Raw genomic sequence first — 25687 nt, 5'->3', positions numbered from 1 at the left:
TCTCCATCTCCCTCTGTTCCTCCCCCCTGCCCCTCCAGACCACAGTTTCCCCTCCCTCCACCCAGTTCTCCCCCACCTCCCCCCTTACCCAGATTCATTCCTCCTTGGTTTTCCTTCAGAAAAGAGCAGCCTTCCCAGGAATATCAACCGAACACAGCACAGCAAGTTACAGTAACTCTCATATCAGGGATGGGCAAGGCAACTCAGTAGGAGGAAACGGGTCCCAAGAGCAGGCAAGAATTGAAGATACCTCTGCTTCCAGTGATAGGAATCCCACAAACATGTCACGCTAATGTAAGGAACAAGACAAAGAAATGATACCATGAAAACCAAACCTAGAGTAGGCATGAGTATGATAATGTAACCATGGAAACCAAGCCGTGTGTGTGTGTGTGTGTGTGTGTGTGTGTGTGTGTGTGTGTGTGTGCGTGCGTGTGATAAAGTTGAAGCCCGGTGAAGTAACATGTGAACGCCTTAATTATGATTGGCTAAAAATAGTTTAAAAACTCCAGTCTGGCACCGCGACTCACTCACTCCCGGTGTCCTATGGAAATGCCGTTGCGCTGAGAGATCAGTCCATGGACCCAGATGCCCTGAGCCTGCACCTCGAACCCAGCTCCAGCAGGACCTGAAAAACAGAAGGAGACTTCATGAACCGTACTTGACCAACCACCATCAAGCCAGGCTATCACATCGGGCCAGACCGGAGGTGTGTGAATGAGTGCGATCCCATTTCGCCATTTACTTGTTTATTGCTGCTTCCCAATACATAAGCTATTATAACCTAACCTCCAAGTCCGAGGTTTCCTTCTTGCCTCTGTCCTCAGTTCACGACAGTTCGCAACAGTTTTGTGACGCTAAACAACCACAGCATGTATGTAGAGGAACTAGCCCAGACCCATGCAGGATCTGTGAGCCTCGATGAACCAACCCTGCTTAGTTGATTCTGTGGGCCATGTTCTCCTGGTGTCCTCCACCTCTCTGGCAGAATCCTCCAATTCTTTCTTCCCCTTTTCCTCAGGGCTCCCCAAACTCTGAGGGGGAGAGACTGGAAGGAGAACTCCAAGTAGAGAGCTTTCAGCTCAAGTTTGGTGTGGGTCTCTGCTCCCATCAGCTGCCAAAGGCAGCCTCTCTGATGATGATTGGGCTAGGCACTGATCTATGAGTACAGCGGAATATCATTAGGAACCATTTGTGATTTTCTTTTTCTTATCAAAGGTCTCCGGGCTGTCCAGTCTCTGGTTCCTGGTCATGCTGTAGTATCAGGCATGGGCATCCTTTTGTGGCGTGAGCTTCAGACTAGAGCAGTCACTAGTTGGCCACTCTCACAAGATCTTTGCCTCCTTTGCCCCACATTATTTTAGACAGGGTAGATTGTAGGTGAAAGGTTTTGGGGCTGGGTTGGTGTTCTGGTTCCTCCATTGAAGTTATGTCCCAAGGCTAAGGATTACACCACAGATGTGTGGTTAAAATAGAAACACAGCGCTTTGGTTTTGTTTTGTTTTTAAAAGGAGGTAAATCCAGGAGTGGGCTCTTGAGCTGAAGGAAGACACCTCGCCCCCAAGCATCAGACCACACATGAGGTGCAGAACCCACGCCTCCCAGGTCTGTAGTGTCCTTTGTGAAGCCCGAGGAGGGGGGGGGAGTCGGGGGAGTGCTCTACTCTTTGCAAACTGGCTGTTAACCTTGCTGTGTCAGTGCACCGCTCCTATTCCCCAGTTACATAAATACACCTTTAAAACAGGGTGGGGAGTAATCCTTACAAAGAGAAGTGTATAGTCTACTTCCAGCAGGAAAAGGGAGGGCAAAGAGTTGTTTCTCTGTCCAAGGCGTAAAGTAATCCTTATGCTTAAACGTCTTATCTGTACCCTGTCCAGTCCAGCTAGCATCGGCTGGCCTTTGAAGATCCTCTTGCCGCAAGCTTCCTTACTTATTTTTGGTTCTTTCTCTGTGATTAGATAGCCTGCTCCTTTAAAAAGACCGTTTTACGTGAAGATCCACAAAAAGGGGCCAAGACTTAAATATCAAGCAGGGAATTCTTCAAAGTTCCCTACCAGCTTTAAGGGCTACAGCTGTGGAGAAGAGACAGCTAGAGGGTCATAGTAACTCCCCTCCCCCCCAGTACCCTCCACTCCTTGAGGTCTTCATGTCAACTTTTAATTATTGTTTCTTTTTAAGATGGTCTTACAAAGATGTGTAGGTCACGCTGACCTGGAACTTGCTATGCACCCCTAGGTTGGCCTCGAGCTCCAGGTACACACAGCTCTGGAGCACTGTGATGAGAGCTGTCCCACCGGGACAAGTTGTGTTACTACTGAAGTTATGTGGATGTCTTCTCTGTTCTCATGCCCATTCTAGGATATATTCCCAGTAGGTGAAGTGTTCTCAAAGTGAGCTGGATCAATTGGCTATTGACGATACACCGCCATATTTTCTTAAATTAAAATTCCCCCAACAAACCAGCAGTAATACCACCATTTACCCCCAGCCCGGAAAGAACTGTAGCATTCTTTTCTACAAGACATATTCATATTTTAACTAATTTTTTAAAAAAATAAATTGTTTTCTCTTATTTTATTCAGATACTGAGGAGCCTTGTCTGCAAAAAATTTGTAGATGATTTCATTTAACAATTCCAACTTTTAGCTATTAAATTGCTGTTGAAAATGCTACTGGGGGGGGTAATGTCAAGTAAATAAAAGTATCTCATTATAGCGACGTTCAAGACCTTGCTATTGTATAGTACATTTTGCTCAGCCCGCCTATTTTGCAATCAGATCTGTGTTTCCAAAGCTCCACGCTAAAGCAAACACACGGGTTCTCAAGGGACAGCGGGCCAAGGAATGCTCTCTGGATCCCTGGCTCGCCCCTCCGAGCGTGGGACGGGAAGGGCCGCGCCGCAGGAAATAACCGAGGGCGGCCAGAGGTCGGAGCCCGAGCCCAGCACGGCCCCCGGGACCGCCCCGATCCGGGTATCCACGCCTCGCCGGGCCGGCCCCTTCCGGCTCCTCCTGAAGCGGCGGGTGCCGGGGATGCTGCGACTCGCGGGGCGTTGCGCCTCCGCAGGCCTGGCCGCCGCGGCCCGCGCCCCCGCCGTCCCGTGCGTCCCGCGCGCCCCGGGCCCGCGCCTCCGTCTCCGCGCCGCGACCATGGAGCGCCCCGCCGTGGGTGAGAGCGCGCCGCCCTGCGCGCCCCGGGGCGGCCTCTGCCGTGGGGCGTGCTCGCCCGCCCCGCTCCGCCTCCTAGGCCGCCCGCAGCCCCACGCCCCTCGCGATCGACCCTCCCCCTACACCCTGGGCACCCCGGTCCAGCCCGGTAGTCCGGGCAGTTTGGTTGCATCCGTGGGTCTCCGTGCACCACTCCACTCCTCGAACCGAAAGGGGTGTACACACAAGTTGTTGTTTCTCTTACCTCTTCCTATCTTGTGACCCATGACCCAGAGTTTTGCAGCACATCCTTTCCTACTGTGTTGGGGAGGTTAACAAAATCAAGGAAAAAAAAAATCTCCGTTTTATTTACCTAGTTATTATTTTTAAAATGGCAAATAGAAGCCTCTGAACACTGTCTTGTCTCATTTAGGATTTTACTCGAGGCTTGGTAAGGCACACTTTAAAACGGGCGCCAATCTGCTGGCGCCCAGGATGAACTTCAGCTTGGGTCAACTTTAGTTATGTGCTGAACCTGGGTAGGAATTACAGGTTCGACTCGGAGGGAAAGGGAGGAAGTAAGGGGAAAAAGGTGTTCTACAAGAACACCTACATGTATACAAAGCGTAAGACTATTAAAATAGGCAGTCCAAGCATGCTATGTAAATACTTTATATGTATGCAAATATAAATCAGGTGAATAATGTATACGCGTTTATAACTTTCACGTGAATGCAATTACTCGTATCACGTGAGGAGATGCCCAGAGTGTCCCTGCTTGAGATGTTTTTATAAGGTACAGGAGCGTGGGTAATAGGCGGAAGGGAATAGGGTAATAGTTGGAAGGAGAGGACTCTTCTCACCTTTTTACACCGCATGGCTTTGCAGGTTGGGATGCTGTTAGCGCATCGTTTCCCTATAGCGACCTATAGCGACAAAGCTTATGGCATTTGTCCAGTTTACTGGGTCCTTCCATTCATGTAGTGTCGATTTGTCAATTTCTCCTTAATGATTTGGATTGCTCCCTCTTCATGAGGCGCAAATGGAAGCACACTGGGTAAGTGGCCTGGTTGGCATGAAGTTTAAATGTTTCTGGAGACCTACTCTGCTGTTTTACGTAGCTAGTTGAAGTAGATAGACCACGATGAATGACAGGCCCATTCCATAGCTGTTTACAGTGCTGGGGGACCAGAAGAGAGTCTGGCCTAATGAAGGTGTGTTTTGTTGTTCAGATAGGAAACTTATTTTGTAGGACTTGGGCAGTCTGTCTGTCTGTCTGTCTGTCTTTTTTGTTTTCTGCTTGCTTGGCTTTGGTAGTGTTTGCTGAAGTGTCCCTGTGATCTGAGGATTTGAAAGCATTTACTTTCTTGGCTTGAGACGATTCTTTACATACATTCATGGTTTTTTTCTTACAAAAGCAATATTCACTTTAGAAACAACCTAGTACAGTGGTTGGAAAGTATTTGGCATGCAGAAACACTTCAGCTTTTATTCTTCCTTTCCTACCCATACGTCTTGGGAACATGCAGTTTTCTAGCTACTTTTTGACTTATGCTTGTTTTTGTAACACTGAGGATAAAGCCTAGGGCTTTGTGTATGCTAGGTCAGCATGACATTTCAGCTACACCCTTGACCACGTATCTGCTTGTGAGATAGTCGCCTTTTCCTCTGTTGTTAGACTCCTCATACCCGTGGTTTTCAGTCACCAGAATGAGCATGCACTATTTAGTTGTTTCTCTGTTAGACATTTAAATTAGTCCCCCTTTCCTCTTTGCTTCAAGCAAGGTTGTAAGGAGGCCTGTTTGAGTGTATGTGAGAGGAACCCAGATTTCAGTCAGACATTTAGGCCATCTTCCGTGCTTCTCACCTGTGGGCCCATTGCTTCCTGCCTCCGTTTACAGTGCTGCCATCAGTATATGGTAAAGAGTGATTCTGGAAACTGTGGGTCATGTGACATGTTCACTTGATCCAAATGTTAGCTCCTGAATCTACTTTACTTGTGGGCAGGTTCCTAAGTCAGTGCCTGGTGTAGTAACAGTCTTCCCTATAACAGAGTTGTTAAGATTTAAATGAGTTACTTACCAAAGTGCGCGTGCCTGGCATAAAGTACCCATTAAAATGTTGGCTAGTAATGCTGGTGATGCTAATGTCTAATTAGCAAAACTAGTAATTCTAGTATTGCTAATTTCCAGCTTCACTTCATCCTTATTAGTGTAACGTTTACTCCTGTGACTATTTGGATTTATGGAAATGATACATTTTGTTTTAATGACAGACCCAATTTTGGGTGACTTTAAAATTCTTTGTGCCATGTGGCTCAGGCTGACGGTAGCCTTGAACTCCTCACCTTCCTGTCTGTGCCTCCCTGGGATTGCAAGTGTGACCTAACACGCCAGGCTTACACATTTTGTCAGAGCTTGATGTACTTTGTAGAGTTGAATCTCAGTCTGGTACACAGCAAGCAAGAGCTCTCTCATGGTGGTAGATCCCAAGCTCCGTCAACTTTACAGTTGAGACAACAATCTCACTAAATTAGTTGTATAGGTTTTTGTTTTTTTTTGTTTTTTTTGTTTTTTTTAATTTATTATCCTGCCTCAGCTCTTAAAGTACCTGGGATTGCAGGTCTGTGCTACCAGGCTCAGTTTATTTAAGCAGCATTACAGCAGCCAAAACAATGAGTTTGTGCTTTACATCTTAAAGATCGACTGTTTTAAGGCAGTTTTCCCAGAGAGAAGTATTTACAGCTTACGTAACAGGAAGTATGATGGTAATGGATGTATTTAGTTATATCCCGTAGACTTTGCCCAAATCCCTGTGTGCAAACCTGGCGCAAGGCTCCTGAGATTTAGTTTGAGAAATATTGTTCTGTGGAATGATCTGCACTTCTTTCGAGATATGTGAGACAGATACAGTGATGCATACACCAGCCCTTTGGTAACTAAGGTAGGAGGGTTGCTAGTTCAAGGTCAGCCTGGGGTCTATAGAAAGATTGTGTCTCAAAAGCAAACAAACACAAGGACTAGGATGTGGGGAAAGATGTTGACAGGAAGGTGAGCTTGTGTAATAATACGGTAGGGATCAACATAGAGGTTCCTCAGAAGCTGAAAACATCACTACCCTATGGCTCTATGCTATGGCTATACTGTATCGCTGTAGCACTGCTGGGTATAATACACTCAAAGGATGCTTAAGTCAGTGCATTGCACATCTACATTGATGATACACTGTTCACAGAAGTCAAGTAATATTACTAACCTAGAAGCCCATCTACACAAGAATAGAGAAAGAGAATGGGGTACGTTTATAGTCTCCAAAATTCCATAACACAGCATTTCCACAGTTGTGAAGAAAAGTGAAGTCAGGGCATTTGCAGGAAAAGAGATGGGACTGGAAACGCTTATCCTAAGAGCAATAAGCCAGACTCAGATAAACAACAGGTATGTTTTCTCATATTTAGGTGTGGGACCTAAATTAAAATATATATGTAGATATTCACATGCATTTATTTATGTATGTGTGTTTGTAGGTCATGAATAGGTCATGAAACTATAAAAGAGAATCTTGAAGGGGAGGCAGAGATAGAATCTAAAGGTGGTGAACAATAAAAGGAATTAAGTATTTTTAACAGGAAGGCAGAGAAGGACTAATTTCAGGAAGCAGCTGGGGGTGGGCAAGGCGAACTGTTTATTATGAACAAATGATATAGTGCATGAGTATGAAGGTACCACAGAAGAACCCAGTAATCCGCTAACCCCAAACTAAAGCTGGAACTCCAGGGTCATAAAGAAGAAAAGAAGAATTAAAAAAAAAAAAAGACTTAGTTGTAGGTCACATTCTCTTTTTGGAGTTGTCTTGTCTACAAAAATTCTCTTCATTTTGTTCTCTAACAGTGGGAAGTAGTTTGTATTTTAAGTTCTTGGCTTTTGTCAATTTTGATAGAAGATGGCATTTGAGTTTAATATTTAGATATGTAAAATGATGGCGAGTGGGTGGCCATTGTTCTGTATCCTGTAATCCCTGAGAGGTGGAGGTAGGAGAACGAGGAGTTCAAGGCCATCCTCAGCTACGTGTTGAGTTTGAGGCCAGCTTGGAGTGCAAGAGACCTTGACTCAAAACCAAGACCAAGGAAGCAGACATGCAGACAAACACAAAAGAGTGCTCTAGAGAAAATCATAGTATGCTTTATGTTTTTTTTTTCTTTCTGATATTGGTTGGTTCTAGTTTTGGTGTGTAGGATTGAGCCCACAGCTGGGCACAATAGACTGGTGGTCAGTGGCCTTTTAATGAATCCTGTGAAAATGAGACAACCTGCCTGGTTCAGAGACTGCTGTTAAATACCATTGGTTTCCATGGGTAGTGAGACAGCCGTACTGCCCTCGGATAATAGCCACGCCCAGGTATGTACTTGCTTTGTCCAGTCATTTGGTAAAAGTTGGTAGAGGATACTTGCAGGTGAGCTTGCTCAGTGCTCAGAGTGGAATTATCCAAGGGCAGCCAGCTGGGGCACCGAGGGAGTGATGAGGACCATTTTTACTGACAGTCATTGAAAGTTCCCCCTTTTCACCACGTTTCCTGGTCAGAGTGGTAGGTAAGCTGTCACTTTCCGATCTCACGGAGAGGACAGACAAGTGGGCAGCTGCAAGGCGTACATTCCTGGTGGTCCTTCCTAGGTGTCCAGAAGGAGACTGGATCACTGGCTCCCTCAGCAGCGTTTGTAGATCATGCTTTTTATTGCAGTCTGTCATTAGAGCAGGTTCAAGGGATAGGAAAAGTGACAGTTTTGGCAATGACTTTCAAACTTTCCTTGCACATGGGAATCACCCGGGAACTTTGAAGGAATTCTGGAGGATACCCTGGTCTACACCGTGTAGACCTGGTTTAACTGGCCTGGGGGTGAGATCTATCCCTGAACAGGTTTGGTGCAGTGCCTGGAATCACTGCTGCTAGTTTAAGATTCTTTTTGGCTTCATTGAGTGACTCACTTAGCATGCTTTGCTTGCTCAGTACTGATGCTAAGTGATCTTATGATGTACTAAAAGTTGAAGTGCATCAAGGACTTAAAGAATGACTTAATTTGCCATGCTATTTAATGATTCTCCTTGCTTTCAGAATGTATTAGAACCAAGAAATCCGTTTCCTCTATTTCATATATTACCAAGATGTGTGCTGTAAGCATTCATTGTAAGTGGCAAATACCGTAAGGAGAAAAATAGGCCTTAAAATACACCAAGCCTGCTGCACATCATTGCTTAGCAACATAGTCCATTATAGAGTTTTGTTTCTTTCATCTCAAGATCTTGGGGCTATATTGAAGCTGGGGCTTACTGCTGCCCCTCCCCTGCCCCACCCCAGCATCACAAGAAGGAGCATCATTCTACTAGCCTGGGAAGAAATCAACACTCAAAATTTGAATATGCTTTCTACTAAATGACACTGCTTTCCTGAACAGCTGACAGGAAGGAAAGTTGAACAGAGAACAAGATGCAGACCACTTCCCACAAACTCTGGACATGGAACCCCACCCATGTCCCGACCTTACACCCTGCCTCCTTGGCTCCAAAAGCCTAACCACATTCCACACCCTGCCTCCTTGGCTTTGAAAGCCTCAACTCCACCCCATGCCCTGCCTCCTTGGCTCTGAGATCCTGAATCCCACCCCATACCCTGCCTCCTTGGCTCTGAGATTATGAATCCAACCTCACACCCTGCTCCCTTGACTCTGAGATCCTGACCCCACCCCACGTCCTATCTCCTCTAATAGTAGTAAGAATGATAGCTAGCTTTTGTACTATTGTGAGATTGAAAAGTTTTACTTGAAGCCATTGTAAGTCAGGAACTTTCCACATGGCATGTAGACTTGGGAAATGGTATTGACGTGATAGTATCATATTGGGACTATTTCCTATCACTAAGTGCTAGATTGAGAAAAAGTTAGGGGAGCCATAGTTGGGTTTATTTATTTCTCCAATTCTGATTTTATGCAATCTTCTTAAATGTTATGGGTACTATATAGGTATGTTTAATTGTATAAGTACTTTTAAAATTGCTTTATCATTGATATTGTTATTTGGAGTCAAGATCTCAGTCTATAGCCAGGCTGGCTTTGAACTCAGGCAAGAGTGGATGCAAATTAGAAACACAGAGAGGGAGGAAAAAGGGATTAGAGGTGAAGTACGTGAGTGTGTATGTGTGTGTGCATGTCTCTGTGTGTGTGCACTCTCGTGTGTGTGCGTGTGACTGTGAGCAAATACACTACGTTCACCTATGAAAATATTACAATGAAACCTGTTAGGATATATATATATAGTAATATATATGCATATATTACATATATCATATATATAATGTAATATATATGCATATATTACATATATTATATATGTATGTATATGTAGATATATATCTAATATATCTCTATATATTACATATATAATTAATATATCTCCTAACAAAACAAAATTAGACAAAACATGTTAACATGCCCCATTTAGCTGATATCATTGAAAAGAGACATGTGAAGGCACAATGAACAAGTCAGCAAACAACCTTTGTTAGTTTGTTGTCAAGAAGTGAGAAAATACAGCTTTTAGGAGTAAGAAAACTTACCAGTGAAAGATGGAAGATTATTGATGTATTTGTCATCCATGTCTGAGTTGAACATACTCAGGAGAAGGCTTAAAGCCTCAGAAGCCCACTGTTTAATGTAAAGAATGCACCTTTAAAAACAAGACTATCCAAAACCAAACCAAACCAACCAAATAAACAGGAAGCCAGGCATGGAACCCATGTCCACCCAGCACTCGCAGCCGGTGGAGCTCTGAGGTCGAGGCCATCCTAGTCTACAAAGACAGTCCAGGATAGACAGTTTTATTACACAGAGAAACCCTGTCTTGAAATAACAAGACCAACAACCAACTAACCAACCAAACAACAACAACAACAACAAAAGCCAAGCCACATCAAAACAAACAAACAAAAAACCCCAAGGCTCTGTTAAAGGAGCAGTAGTAACCTCTCTCTATGGAGATTCCTGTGTATTGAGTTCACTTAGCCAGGTTGTTTCGGTTTTTCACATTGGAGTTTAACAAATAACAATTTAATAATACTTGTTTATGTTTCTGGTCTGTTACAGGAGAACTAGATTCCGGTACGTGTGAACATATATCAAGAGAAGAGGAAGAGGCACGAGAACTGGAACCCAGCCCTGTAGGTTCCCTCACAGACATGCCGTTTGCTGCTGTAGATATTCAAGATGAGTGTGGAAGTAAGTTCTGTATTCAAACACAAGAGTTTAGAAGCAGTGGACACTGCATTTAGTTATACATTCCCTCTTTAATTCATTTTATAGATGTGTCATGCTTTTGAGTGCTGACAATTGTCTGGTACTTTGTTGTCCAAACTGTCACGGATAATGTTAAGGCGTGGCTCACAAAATTTTGGACCAGACTATTCTGTGGTTGTTTCTGAAGGTCACAGATTTGGCAGATCATTTCATGGTTTACAATAACCCACTTTAGTTCTTTAGAACCGCCTGTGATTTCAGAACCTATACCTTCATGTAATAAATGGTTAGTGGCATTAGGGTGTATGTAGGCACTTGGCTATGCGTTGATCAGATCTATCTCTCCACTTATGAACCACAGAGGCATTATCAGTTCAGTTCTGTCAGTCCCTTAGAGCTTTGTCTACATAGTTTATGAAATCAATTCTTGATTGAAACGCCAAACTAGAAAGTTTCTGTCATTGTGAAAACAGAACCATCCATAATGACTGGGACTCTCTCCTCTACCAAGGAGACAGATTTCTGTTATTCACAAGCAGGAGATGAGACCTGCCCACTGTCCAGCTGTCGGCATGCACTTCTGATCTGTCCATGTCTTACTCTCATTTAGTATATCTGAACAGCTTACAGTAGTGTGAGTGATGAGCTACTTCTGGGTTCCCTTCCCCCACATCCTTCATTCTCTCCTATGTAGTGTTAGAGGCTTGAAGGGGTAGAGGAGAAGGAGTAGAGAAAGGTAGAAGGAAGAAGGACCCACAACGTAGCCAAAGACAGCCATAGTCTCTCTCATTGTACAGAGTCATCTTTACTGGGTCTGCTTGGCTGAAATGGGGTTTTGCATTTTTGGGGGACGCTTTTATGTAAGAGGATGTTTCACTAGAAATATATAGGAATATTAAATGTTCTCAAATATTATAATCAAATACAAGAATATTAGATACATCTAAGATCATTTGTCAGAATGCAGAGATAGATAAATAAACCATAAATGTATATATGAAAGAAAATCTGGGACATGGTGAGGAGATAGAGCAGCCCAGATCACACCTTTGTCTGTTGGTTAGGCGTGTTCCAGCAGATAAATATAACTCGAGAGAGGACATACCAGGACTCGGGTATGTTTCTTCTGTCTATAAGAGAACTGTGGCTCAATTGGTTTGAAATCCAGGAAGCCTCCAGAAAATGTTTTGTGGTTTTGTTGTTTGCCTCTGACAGTGGAGTGGACATTAGCATGGGAGAGTCATTTTGCTGATGGGACCAGCCCAGTCTGCTTCCCACAGAAGATGGGGAGAGCTTTAGTTTCACTGACCGTTGTTATGTGAGATTGTCAATTCCTAACAACCAAGCATCATTTTAAAAATTACATTTATTTGTGTGAATGGATATGTATGTAAGTATACATGTAAATAGATAGGTATATGTATGAGTGTGTTCATGCCAGCTCACACATGTATGGAGCTCAGAGGACAACCTGAGGGAATCAATTCTTTCTCTCCACTATTTAGGTCCTGGGAATTGAACTCTGATTATATGTATGTTTTAAGAGAAGGCCTCACGGGGCTCAAAGTAGTCTTGTAATCCTTATGCAGCTAGGGCTGGCCTTGAACTTCTCCTCTTGCTCCCCTAAGCATTGGCCACATCAGCTTGCACTACCGCGCTGAGCTTCCTCACACAGAGTTCTAATATAATTATTAGAGATTTTTGAGCTAGAGGAAGTTATAATTTCATTACCTATTAACTAGTTAAGTTATATTTATCTACTTTTAAAAATATCAAACAAAATTCATCTAAAATTTTTGTATAGAAAAGATTGTATTTTAGTATATAGAGATATCAGTGATTATTCTTTGTCAGTTAAAAGGCGATTCATTAGATTCAGTGTCTTTTATATAGTTAATTGAAAAGGCGAATACCACGTACAGAAATGCATGGATAATAAGTTCTGAGAATTGCTTTATTAGGCTATTTTTTTGTTTGTGTTGTGTACATCACAGAAAATGTTGCAAATTAAGAGGGCTGTGATGTCACTAGGTGATACTTTAATATTTTAAATGTATTTACTTTTTTAAGATAGTGACTCCATGTTTAGCCCAGGTTGGCCTTGAACTCAGGCTGCCTCAGCCTTCCCAAGTGCTGGAATTACAAGTGTGCATAGCCACTCCCAGCTGACTTGAGAGATTTTTTTTTTATCTGCTTTAAATAAAGAGAAAGGAAATAGCAAAACAAACTCTAATTTATTCTCAGCATTTTAATTAAGAGTAAGTGTGACAACAAACCACAATAACAGATGGCACACTTAATTAATTTCTCTTCTAGTTCACTTCTTTGTAGTTTTGGAGGAATAAATAGAATTGAGAAAAAATTAGATGATTTACTTAAGATGACTTGTGGTGCTTTTGTTAAAAAAACAAAAACAAAAACCTGCAGTTGAGAGAGTAACAGCCTTTGTCAATGACGCTGAGTCTATCAGCACATAGTAAATGGCTACTGAGGTCATTATGAACATTAACAAGTATAATAAATTAGGTTTATGGGTTTACAAGCTGTGCTTCCACGGATGACTTTTTGCTAAGTAGTAAAATTACTATAAATAACCTGGTGAACGATCCGAGGCACCTGGCCAAAGATTTCTACATTTTGTGACCTCACGTTACCAACCTTTAATATTTTTATCCTTAAGCTAGATGATTACACACATCTTTGGTTTTTATCTTTTCATGTGTAAGCAAGTAAAAGAAATATGAGCAAGTTGTCTTTCAGGACCCAGATGTGATCTCAGAGCTGGAAGGACTATGAAGCGCGGGGTGAGACAGTAGAGAGATACTCTGTTCTGCTTCTACAGATAAATGTGATAAACACAGGAAGCCTCTCTGCAAACAGGAGACAACGGGACTGACATCAGCTCAGTGTCATGGGTTGCCAGTGTCAGCAGGACACTGCAGTAAGGGGACAAAATGGCAAACACACTACAGGGTTGTAAAGCCGTCCCGTGTACATGCGAGACACTACTTTTTAGAATAATTCTCTGAGTTGTCGTTTTAGGTTTTTCCTTTTAGAATCATTATGAACTGATTGATTATTTGATATAGTTTATCTACTAGATTTGTTATTCAATTTGATGTGCAAATGATCTCACCTTTGGCCAATGGAAAGATTATAAATTGACCTGACAGCCTGTCTGACATGATTCCTTTGAGACAGTTTAGATCGTGAGTGTCCACAGTGGTCCATGTATTAGGTCACCTGCACTGCTGTGGGTGGCGGGACATCGTGCTAGGAGGAAGTGGGGTTGGCAGGAGGAAGTTAGGCCACAGGGAACGGATGAAATAAATAAATACAAGGCAACCTACAATCCACTTCCCTAGTGCTACAAAGACCATGATTTCAGATGTAGTGGCTAATACCTATAATCCTGAGTTTGAGGGGCTAAGAAAGGGGGATTGGTTTATATAGCAAGACCCTTCCATAAAACAAAATAAAATAAAACAAAAACAATAGGAAAAAAACCAACAAGAACAAAACCCTTTGGCATGTGGCAGAGAATGCTTGTTAGTGATGCCTTAAGGCCCAAGTCTGTCTGACCTGCTTTTTAAATAAAGTTTTTATTGGGACACAGCTGTATCCTTTCATTGTTTTGTCAGAGTTGGTTAGCTGAAACATGGAGCCTGTGGTCTGTGAAGCGTAAACTGTTAATGATTATGTTGGTTATGGAAGTGCTTGCCGACTCTTGCTTTATATTTGAAAATGACAATTATACAGTATTGTTGTTTATTAAGGACACTGCACGCCTTCTTCCATTTTAAGTTGGGCTATTGTTGTTTAAATGTGCGAGACACACACACTCTCTCTCTGCTCTGTTCTCCTCTAGGCCCTGATGTACCTCAAGCAAACCCAAAGAGAAGCAAAGAAGATAGAGGCGACAAGAATGATCATGTGAAGAAGAGGAAAATAGCCAAAAAAGATTATCAGCCCAACTATTTCCTGTCCATTCCGATCACCAACAAAAAGGTCAGGGTCTCTCTAGAATCCGTGTTCACTAGGAAGTTTTATTCTAAACCGTCTTTAAAGAACATTACATACTGGTCAGCTCACTTGCTTTGTGGTGCTAATACGATTTGATACCATTTGAGAAGGACCGAGTGAGGAAACTTCCCACTTAAGTTATAGAAAGTTGTTTACATAACAGTTTTGAAAAAATATTACTTAAATCATCACATTGGATGATAACAGGGCCAGATTGAATGCAGGCCATTAGGAGACCAAATGGTGGCCAGCTGGAGTGACTTCCCTGAAGACGTGACTGTGACCAGAAGAGAAGCCAGTCCTTTGTTTTGATTTGGTACTTTTAGGATCCCTCAATGTGTTTAGCTCTGAAGGTAATCAGGTTGTGATTACCCCACTATCTTGATGTAAAAGCCGTACTCACAAGCCACGTCTGGGTCCCTTCCAAAGCCTTGCTTGGTGTATTGGAGAATCCTTTAGAATGGGAGAGCAGTGGCCACATGGGAAAAGAGGCTCTGAAGTCTCTTTGAGGACAGGAAATGGGGCTTTTTGCTGCATAGTCCTTCATATGATGGGCGCCACTGGAACATCATTTCCGTAAACATTCTTCATTGCTGTGTAGGCTGCGTGTCCCCTGCTCAGAATGCTGAGACCAGGGATCTGACACATTATGGACTAGTTTGGATTTGGACTGGTGGGGTGTATGTACACAATGAATTCTGGCTGAGATCCACATCTGAATAAAGAAGGCGTTTACTCCTCGTGCTTGCCTTCTTTCCGTATCCTGACGGTAACGTAATGCATGATATCTAGTGTGCCTGTGTCTTGACTGCAGTTTATCAGACGACATCAGGTATAAAATTTTTTCTTGCATTGTGGTTTAGCTTTGAGGTATTTTAGGTTTTAGAATTTTGGATTAGGAACACTCAACCGATTGCATGTTAAACTCAGTAAGACTCTATTAAAAATATGAAAACAAAATCAATGTTGTATAAACAGTAGAAAATGGGACCAGCCAGTGAACTTGTACCGAGATTCTCTTAAGATAGAAAAGTATAGTAGTGTATTAACCTAAACCCCGAAGCGGCAACATGGGAATGAATTCACATGATGTTCACCAGACAGCCTTTACGACTTAGCCTGAGGTTAAGCCAGATCTGAATCTGATTGTGAGTGACATATACTCTCTTTAACTAGGCCAGCAGTTCCCATCCTGTAGCTCATGGCCCCTTTGGGGGCATTAAACAGACCTTCACAGGGGTCACCTAAGACCACTGGAAGACACAGATATTTATATTATGATTCATAATAGTAGCAACACTATAGTTATGAGGTAGCAGCAAAAATAATTTTATGGTAGGGGATAACATGAGGAACTGTATTAAAGGGTCACAGTTTTAGGAAGGCTGAGAACTACTGGACCAGGCTCTCCGTTAGTTACTGATAATCTAACCCAGGGCCATGGATTTACCAGCAACTGCTCAACCACAAAGGTAGACTCCCCCCACCCCGTCCTGCTTATAATCTTTAGTTACATACATACATACATACATACATACATACATACATACATACCATGTCTTGTTGGCTCATTCTAGGAAGTACCCTGTTTTTGAGTCAGGGTCTAGCTAGAGAGAAGACACAATAAGAAGAAAAAAATGACTACAGATTCCCATTCTGGTCTCACTAGCAATAAGGTTGTCCTTGGGAATGTTTAGGTGATACACAGCTTAGAGTATGAGCAAGATGCTCATACCATCTGTAAATGCTCGTCCATCATCTGGATTGTTTTTCTCTTGCTTTAGGACTATGTGCACATGGACATTAGGCAGGAGCAGGATGAGAACTTCTGCCCCGTTAGTGGGCAGCTGCACGTAAGCTGGGCCCTGAGGAGATCAAATGGTAGGCAGCTGGAACAATTTCCCTGAGGACATGTGACTGTGACCTCTGCCTAGAAGAGAGGCCGGGTTTTGGCTTATCTCTTTGTTTTGATTTGTTGCTTAGACTGAAGTCTCCATGTGTTTCGCTGTGAGGGTGATCCTGTCCCTTCCTCCCTCACTGCCTCAATTGTGTCACTTCTAAAGCTGTGTAGTTGTAAAAAGAAAGCTCTTCCCTAACAGAGGAGGGCTGGTCTTTGCAAGGGGATATGAGTAGCTTGCACACCCCTGCTTGCACCTCCAAGCTAGCTCTTAGCATGACTGATCTGCACTTCTGGGTTTAACTGGGTGGTTCATTTTATTGATTGATTGTACTTGTGACTGGCCTTAGGGGGCCCGATAAATATTAGCACATGCTCTAACACTAAACTGCATTCCCCTGGATTCTTCTTACTTTTCGATCGAGAGAGGGCCAGTTGTCTAGGCTCAGTAGGCCATTGGGTTTAGAGTTCTCCCTTCATATTCTTTGCTTTGCTTCCATCCTAGGGTATCTCTGTCTTCTTGCTGTCAATGCTTAACTCCGTGTCTTTCAGTGAGGCTGTGGGGGCAAGTGATGGGATGCAGTACATGAAGAAGGGGACCACTGGAATAAGGCTGCAAAGCTCTCTTTATCCTCATTAGGATTTGGTCCACAGGGGATTTGGGAGGAAGGATGCTGGAGTCCTGTATGGCTCAGAGATCACAGACCGGGTAACCTGTCACTACCTTACAAGCTCTACTGGTGACTAGGTTATTAGAGGTTTAGCTTCTTCAGGGGACAACAACCTCAAGTACTCATATTCCTGTCCCCATGCTGAACACACCAACCTCCTGCTTGCTTCTGGCTTTCCCCATTGACATCAGGGTAGAGCTGGACTCCTGATTCAGTTCTTCAAAGACCTTGCTGTTCTGTTCTTCTCCATGTCCATCCTTCCTGTCTGTGCCTCTCTTGCCCTCTTGACCAGGTCACCTCCCTATTCTCATTTAATCCCTCAATTAAAGGTCTTTATAGATTCTGGTTGTCACTTGTCACTCGTGCAGTTTGTTTCCTTTACAGTGTGTTTGTTGGCTTTCCCCATGTCTAGACTGGTGCTCTCTGGGAGTAGGTGTATGCGTTTGCATACGCAGACCCGGTCCCCACTGTCATTTCAGGGAGTCACCATACCAAGCCCTAATCAGAACTCCTTTTTCTTTAAGCATGGTGCTGAGGGTTGAATCTAGTCCTCACATTATGATAATTAAATGTTTCAGTCCCAGCTCCCAAAGTCTTAAAAATAAATAAATACAAATGCTTATTTCATAATGTAATGTCATTAGTAAATTATTTCAGATGGGGTTAGGTGGTTTATAGCTGTGGGAAATGCAGCTTAATTTAATCTTGCTATCTTGGGAGACTTTTAGGGAGCAGTACGTTTTTCAGACTTACACAGGACGATGGGGAGAAAAATGTGAGCACTGGCTAGGAATAGGACTTTATGTATCAGATCTTTTGCTAAGCTCCTTTTCTGTTTGTTTTAAAGTATCTAATTAACGTTCATTTTTCTTTTTAAACTGCTTCTGAGGCTGGGTAAGAAGGCCTGGGAAAGGCGGCCCATTTGCCACATTGTTTCAATGGAAGAATGCATTCCAAGTTCTAGTTTAGTGACCTGCAAAGAGAATCTTGGAAGCCAGGACATTCACAATGAGTTGCTCCACTTTTGGCCTCAGCTTCTTGGCACTCAGTGTTAAAGAAAAAAAAAGAAAGCATTCAGAATTATAAGGCTCTTCGTTTTAAACATGTTTTTAGTAGTTTGGAATTCTTTATTACGGAAATTTTTCATTTCATGTTTTTAAGAAATTATATTGGAAATTAGATTAGAAAATAAATTAGAATTGCAGCAAGTTAATGTCCCAACCCATAGCATAGGAGTATGTGTTTTGCAGTTAACGTGTAATTACATATTAATTTAAAAGAAGAAAAAAGTATAGCAAGGCTTGTTTTAATGGATACGACTGTGTAATTATTTATCTGGCTGCTGCCCACGCGTGGTTTTATGAGCTTTCATATGAGAAGTAATCGACTTGTTGGTTGTCCCCTTAACAAAGCATCTGAGATTGACTCTTGCTGTCTGTCCGTGTCTGGCTTGTTGGTTGTCTCCCTAACAAAGCATCTGAGATTGACTCTTGCTGTCTGTCCTTCGAGGCCCCAAATCCTCTTCATGCATGGAGCCTGTGGTGGAGCAAAACTGCTTTCCTCCTGGCAAAAGAAAGAGGATTGAACCAGGATTCAGAAATCCCTTCAAGGCTACTCCTCCAGTGATCCAATGATAGCTCACTAGGCACTCAAAGAGTCACTGCTCCAAAGCTCCACCCTGGGCACTAAGCCATTAACATAGGGGCCTGGGGGACATTCATGATCCAAACCATTGCAAACATGTCAGCACTGAAAGACTGGAAAGGACCTGCCAGAAGCAGCTGAAAGAGGGAACTAATTTTTAAATAAGTTCTTTTTGTATGCTAAATTTGTATGCAAATTTCCTTCAGGACTTTTAGAAGTGTTTGCTGCTGTAGTTCTTTGTTTGTAATGTGGAAGTCACTACTCTTCCTACAAGTATGGAGGACTAGTGAATTCAGCCCTAAAATAGAAAAGTATTTCTGGTCTTCCTTATATTAAACACTTGGTAAAGAACACTTTGGTTTGTGGCTTTTTTTTTTTATTCCAGTATTGCTATTTTATTAGTTTTTCAAATAATTTTCATGGTTGTTGTCAGTCAAGAAAAATGAGAGTATTTCGTGTTCTCTCTCTCCTCTGTGTGCGTGTGTATGAGTATTTTGCGTGTATGTATGTGTACCATATGAATATCCAGTGTCTTCAGAGGACAGAAGATGGCCTCAGGTACCATCAGACTAGGGTTGCTGGTGGCTGTGAGCTGCCATTTGGGTTCTGGGATTCTGATTCATGTCCTCTGGAGGAGCAGCCAGTCCCCCTAACCTCTGAGTCACCTCTCCAGCCTCCAAGAGTATTTAGCTACAAAGTTTGGTGGCAGGCATGCCACATGTACTTTTCTTCCTTGTCTTAGAAATCAAACCTAGGTCATGTATGCTAGACAAGTACACTACCAGCGGGCTACACCCAAACTCCTGGATAGCATACTAATAGAATTCTAGTAACTCTTAAAGGGGCAGCAGATTTAACAATGATACAATGTTACAAAGTGAGGTCAAAGACATTCTTTTCCTGTGTACTAGAATATAACATGTCTTTCATGGAGAGGCATGCTAATTTATACCATTAAAAAAACTTATATATGCATTGAGTCAATTAGAACGAACCCACATACCTATGGTCACTTGATCTTTGACAAAGAAGCTAAAACCATCCAGTGGAAAAGAGAGCATTTTCAACAAATGGTGATAGCTCAACTGGTGGTTATCATGTAGAAGAATGTGAATTGATTCCTTCTTATCTCCTTGTACAAAGCTCAAGTCTAAGTGGGTCAAGGAACTCCACATAAAACCAGAGACTCTGAAATTTATAGAGGAAAAGTGGGGAGAAGCCTTAAAGATATGGGCACAGGGGAAAAATTCCTGAACAGAATAGAAATTCTTGTGCTGTAAGATCAAGAATTGACAAATAGGCCGGGTGGATTTCTAAGTTCGAGGCCAGCCTGGTCTACAGAGTGTGTTCCAGGACAGCCAGGGCTACATAGAGAAACCCTGTCTCGAAAAAAAAGAATTGACAAATGGNACCTCATAAAATTGCAAAGCTTCTGTAAGGCAAAGAACACTGTCAATAAGACAAAACGGCAACCAACAGATTGGGAAAAGATCTTTACCAATCCTAAATCCGATAGGGGGCTAATATCCAATATATATAAAGAACTCAAGAAGTTAGACTCCAGAAAACCAAATAACTCTATTAAAATGGGGTACAGAGCTAAACAAAGAATTCTCAACTGAGGACTACCGAATGGCTGAGAAGCACCTAAAAAATGTTCAACATCCTTAATCATCAGGGAAATGCAAATCAAAACAACCCTGAGATTCCACTTCNCACCAGTCAGAATGGCTAAGATCAAAAACTCAGGTGACAACAGATGCTGTCGAGGATGTGGAGAAAGAGGAACACTCCTCCATTGCTGGTGGGATTACAAGCTGGTACAACCACTCTGGAATCAGTTTGGCAGTTCCTCAGAAAATGGGACATAGTACTAACTGAAGACTCAGCTATACCACTCCTGGACATATATACCCAGAAGATGCTCCAACATGTAATAAGGATACATGGTCCACTATGTTCATAGCAGTCTTATTTATAATAGCCAGAAGCTGGAAAGAACCCAGATGCCCCTCAACAGAGGAATGGATACAGAAAATGTGGTATATTTACACAATGGGGTACTACTCAGCTATTAAAAACAATGAATTCATGAAATTCTTAGAAAAATGGATGGATTTGGAGGATATCATCTTGAGTAAAGTAACCCAATCACAAAAGAACACACGTGATATGTACTCACTGATAAGTGGATATTAGCCCAGAAGCTCAGAGTCCTTCTTAGAAGGGGGAACAAAATACCCATGGAGCTACAGAGACAAAGTTCAGAGCAGAGACTGAAGGAAGGACCATTCAGAGACTGTTCCACCTGGGGATCCATCCTATATATAACCACCAAACCCAGACACTAGGCAGATGCCAACAAGTGCTTGCTGACAGGAGCCTGATATAGCTGTCTCCTGAGAGGCTCTGCCAGTGCCTGACTGATACAGAAGTGGATGCTCACAGTCATCCATTAGGTGGAGCACAGGGTCCCCAATGAAGGAGCTAGAGAAAGGACCCAAGGAACTGAAGGGGTTTGCAGTCCCCTAGGAGGACCAACAATATGAACCAACCAGAACCCCCAAAGCCCCCTGGGACTAAATCACCAATCAAAGAAAGCACATGGTGGAACTCATGGCTCCAGCTGCATATGTAGCAGAGGATGGCCTAGTTGGTCATCAATAGGAGGAGAAGGCCCTTGGTCCTGTGAAGGCTCTATGCCCCAGTATAGGGGAATGCCAGGGCCAGGATGTGGGAGTGGGTGGGTTGGGGAGCAGGTGGGGAGGGGAGAGGATAGGGGATTTTGGAGGGGAAACTAGGAAAGGGGATAACATTTGAAATGTAAATGAAGAAAATATCTAATAAAAAAAGAAAAAATTGAATGTTTCAAAGATATAAAGATGCATTTTCTAATTGCATTGTTCTAGGCATGCGGACTGTGGCTGAATGGTAGTGTTTAATAGTTAAAAATGCCTGCTTTCCTGTTAACTCAGTGAGCAGAATATTGAAAATGTCTGTAAAGCTTTATTTGTAGAAGTTTCTTTTAATGCCATATTTAAGTTTGACTGTTCGTATTAGGTTTGAAAATATACTTTGTGCAGTTTCACCTGTGGTGGGGATTACGGTGATGCGTAAGGTTTAATGGTTTTGTAGAATTTTATTCAGTGACTGGTGTCTGTTAACTGTATAGAGTTAAGATTCTGCCGTGTTTTTCTTGTCCTTTAAAGATTGTGATTAGGAGTAGAAAGCATTTAAAAAGGTCATAAGATGATATCAGGGAATCTATACATTAATTGGAAGCATCAAAGCATAGTTAGAAATTCATTGCTTGATTAGATTAGCTTTTAAATTTTCATAGGTTTGAGCTTAATCCTATAGTACAAGCCCTATGTATATTTCCCCACGGAAATAATAAGTCCTCTAAGCATTTTACAGGTTTTCATTTTTAGTTTTACAATTTGCGGGTAATTCAAAGGCACAAATGGCCTAAAACCGTCTCACATGTCAGACATTGCACTAAATGCTGAAAGATGTTTGTGGGGCCAACTCTGTCAGACCTAAGTGTGGTCCTGCAAATCTCCCAATATTGAAAGTTCTGCCACAATTTTTGTAAGTTCGTATAAAATGTGTACTTTGAGGGAGAAATATGAACCAAGATCTGTAGTATCCCCCAAATCCAGAGAGACCTCTCTATAATCTCTTAGATGCTGTTTGAGGAACCCTTGGACCGGCTTTCCTTTCAGGGGAGAAGGGAACGCTTCCTGCAGTCAGCCCATGATCTGAGCAATGGACCTATTCTTACAGATGTGAACATTTTCTATGGTGTTTTCTTTTTCGGTGCTGGTCAAGTACGTGCTGAAGGAGAACTGGGTTGTTCCCGATCCTGTTTTGGCAGGAACATCGTATCAGATTCTTTACGTATTAAGTCAGCAGATTTTCTCATGAATTCCAGGGCTGACAATGTAAGACGAGCCTTTAGTGGACTCAGATGGCGTTCAGTCTGTGTGTACTGCTGATCCTTAAAGGCAAAAAAAATGACTGACTTCCATCAGGTCTACCACTGTGAACTGTTTAGAACCTGCCGGCACATCAGATAGCAGCATTGGGTTCAGAACACCCACTGTCTTGAATTACAATTTCAGGTATTGCAGAAAACCCTTAGACAAACCCTGTGCTTCCTCTGCCAGGTGTTTGCCTGGCAGGATTCGAGTGCTACAGGCATCTGTTACTGATGTGAGTGCCTACAGCTTTAGGGAGTTTTGGGCAATTGAGGCAATGGCCAGTCTACTTGAATGTTTATATTTTTAATTTTACCTGTGCTGGTTGAGGAGGAAACCCTCAAGTGATGGGGACAGGGTTGGGGAAAGGGGGAACAGGTGGGGACACGCTTCAGAGAGGTCTGAGTTTCTATTTTATCACTTCCTGTTTGTGAGGGGCAGATTCCTCACACTCCAGAGGGTCAAGGAACCCTGGAATTACTTCTGCTCCAAAGAGAACATCACAGGTGCCCTCAGGATAGAAAGCTTTTTCGATCCCACTGTCACCTAGCAGGAAGAAAGCCATTCCTGAGACCGGTGCAGAAGACCTGGGAACTGGTCAGACAGACTGTCCGGGCTTGATTTGAACATCACTCTCCCCAAATGATCTACTTCCTTTAAGTGGTTTGTTGGTTTGTTAAGAGTGTAGAACAGGGGAGATGGGTTTTGCTTTCCTCCGACCGTGTGTGTGCTTTCTGTTGATTCGGATCTGAGCTTGCCCCTGGCTATGGAAGCGAGTTAGTGGAAGTAATGTCGGAGTCGTCCAGTGCAGCAGCAGCAGTGTGGACCTTTATTTCAATAGTCAAGATCTTGAGGGGCCACCCGATGGAGAAGTTTCTATTCCAAAAACACGGTTTCTTTAAAACTGTTAGCATACTGGACAGTCTTTTCCCTCAACGTCACTCATAATGGTGACAGAAATCTATTAGCTACAGGGCTTCTTGGATTAGGACGGCTTGAGATAAGACTTAGAGGCTAACTTCTCGATCTTCATCCCTGTAGCTTTTTTTTTTTTTTTTAAGTCATCTGGACTATTTTTCTTATTTTTCTTATTGCATTTTATTTCAGTTATGTGAATGTGTGAGTGAAGGTATGTGTGTATGTCTATGTGAATGTGTGTGTGTATGAGTATGTGTATGTGTGTGTGAGTGACTGAGTGTGTATGTGTGTGAGTGTAGTGTGTGTGGGTTTGTCTGTGTATACACCTGGTGATGAGAGGATGACTTGCAGTTCATGGGGACTGAGCTCGGGTATTGGGGCTGACGGCAGCAGGTACCTGTGCCTGCTGGCTGAGCTGGTCCTTATCTTGTTCTTACTGTTCTTTTAAACTGTTTGGCTGTGGTTTAACCTTATGTTTCTCTGCAGGTCACTGAGCCCTCTGATAAATATTCATAAAAGTCATTTAAGAAATACTCCTGCTTTGGGTCTAGTTAACTTTGGTGTGTGATATTTCTATTTAGAAGTTCTTTGTAATAACAAAATCGATAGAATTAAAAAAAAATACTCAGGCTGTGTTTTAATGAAAATGTTTAACAAGTGAGATTGCTAATCTGGCACTGTAATCAGAGAGTGACTCATCTATCTTTTTTCCCCCTGCTTCTATGCCTGTGTGGTAGACCATTCAGTCTTCTGTGGGCAGACAATGGAAATAGTTTGGACAGGCCTTTCAGCTGTTTGTCAGGTCCCTAGAAGGAGCTTTTAAAGATCTGGTCAGTATTTTGTTTAGACGTATTCTATTTGCTGGACCTACAATGGCCCTGATACCTTCCTTAAGTTTGGCTCCTCAGTGTTCCTGTAGGTCACTGGGATCTTTTTTGGATGCCACTAAACTCTTAGAGTGGTTCTCAGCCTTCCTAACGCTGCATCCTTTCAGTACAGTTCCTCATGTTCTGGTGGCCCCCAATTGTAGAATTATTTTTACAGGGTCTTAGGCGATCCCTGTGAAAGAGTCGTTCCACCCCAAAAGGGGTTGCAAATCACAGGTTGAGAACAGCTGTCTTAGAGGAAAATCTAAGTTTGAGTACAGAGCAGTTTGTGAACTGGGGACAGTAGACGTAAAGGAGGTTTAGCCTTCCAGTTTCCTTGTGTTGTGGGTAGGTATTTATAGGCAAAAGGTAGGAGTAAAATAAAGAAATTGGTTGTACTTATGAAGTTGCCTTTTATGGTTTACCTTGTTGGAACACCCTAGTCATGTAATCACTCTGGTAGTTAGATACTTACGCTTGGCTGAGGTCAATTTATATTTCTGTCTAACAAAACCAGCAATGACTAGAAACAACTCCAGTCAAATTTTGCTTATTTCTTTTCCATTTGAGCAAAGTTGAGGCTAAAATCTCCCTGGACAATGTTTAAAAAATTCTTTATATGCACTGGTGTTTTGGTTGCATGTGTGTCTGAGTGAAGGTGTCAGATTCCCTGGAACTGCAGTTGCAGACAGTCGTGAACTGCTACGAGGATGCTGGGAACCAAACCTGGGTCCTCTGGGAGAACAACTGCTGAGACCCCTCTCCAGCCCCCTCCTTGGACAATTTTAAGGCTAGATTTGTTTTTACTGTACCAGGCTCCATGGACACGGGAGTGGGATATAGGAGGTAGGTAATGGCCTTACTGAGCAAGATGGGCTTTCTTCCGGCATGGAAGTACAGTTGAACTTTGTAACAAGGGACAGTGGTAAGGTCATTGCTGGTAGAACCACAGCTGGAGGAAGGCCACAGGGACAGTAGTCAGGGTACCAGGGATGGGAGGTTTTCACCAAAGTGACTCCACAAGCTTCTTACTCAGACCGGGTTCTACGGGGACATAAAGGGGAACCCATGGGTCCAAAGCATGGGATTTGAAGGCTGATTCAAGGAGAAAGCCTGGGACCTAGGACGGCGTCTTCTGACTTGCTCAGTACATTCCACAGATGGATAATGCGGGCATTGTTCAGGGTCACACAGACACTCCAGAATCAGGACAGCCTGCTAGGCTCGTGACCCCCTCCCTCCTTATCCCTGCCGGTTCTG

General features: G+C 42.8%; 1 protein-coding gene across 4 annotated transcripts in view; it reads left to right on the top strand.

Moving 5' to 3' along the window:
- The first annotated feature begins 3094 nt into the window (after window positions 1-3094).
- The window catches only part of Akap7 (A-kinase anchoring protein 7), a 121307-nt gene continuing 98714 nt past the window's right edge, over window positions 3095-25687 (top strand). For 3 of the 4 annotated variants that reach the window (XR_003837806.1, XM_021174351.2, XM_021174352.2), the window contains exons 1-3: window positions 3095-3168; window positions 10279-10410; window positions 14297-14436. Coding sequence is in view for 3 of the 4 variants with exons in the window: in XM_021174351.2 (XP_021030010.1) it covers window positions 3150-3168; window positions 10279-10410; window positions 14297-14436 (291 nt within the window). In the remaining variant the exon portion in view is untranslated. Of the gene's footprint in view, window positions 3169-8222; window positions 8328-10278; window positions 10411-14296; window positions 14437-25687 lie in introns of those variants that run through there. The other variant, XM_029482749.1, reaches the window with a different exon arrangement.

Source organism: Mus caroli, chromosome 10 (genome assembly GCF_900094665.2).
Source record: "Mus caroli chromosome 10, CAROLI_EIJ_v1.1, whole genome shotgun sequence".
Lineage (NCBI taxonomy): Eukaryota > Metazoa > Chordata > Mammalia > Rodentia > Muridae > Mus > Mus caroli.
This window is presented reverse-complemented; position numbering and strand designations above follow the sequence as displayed.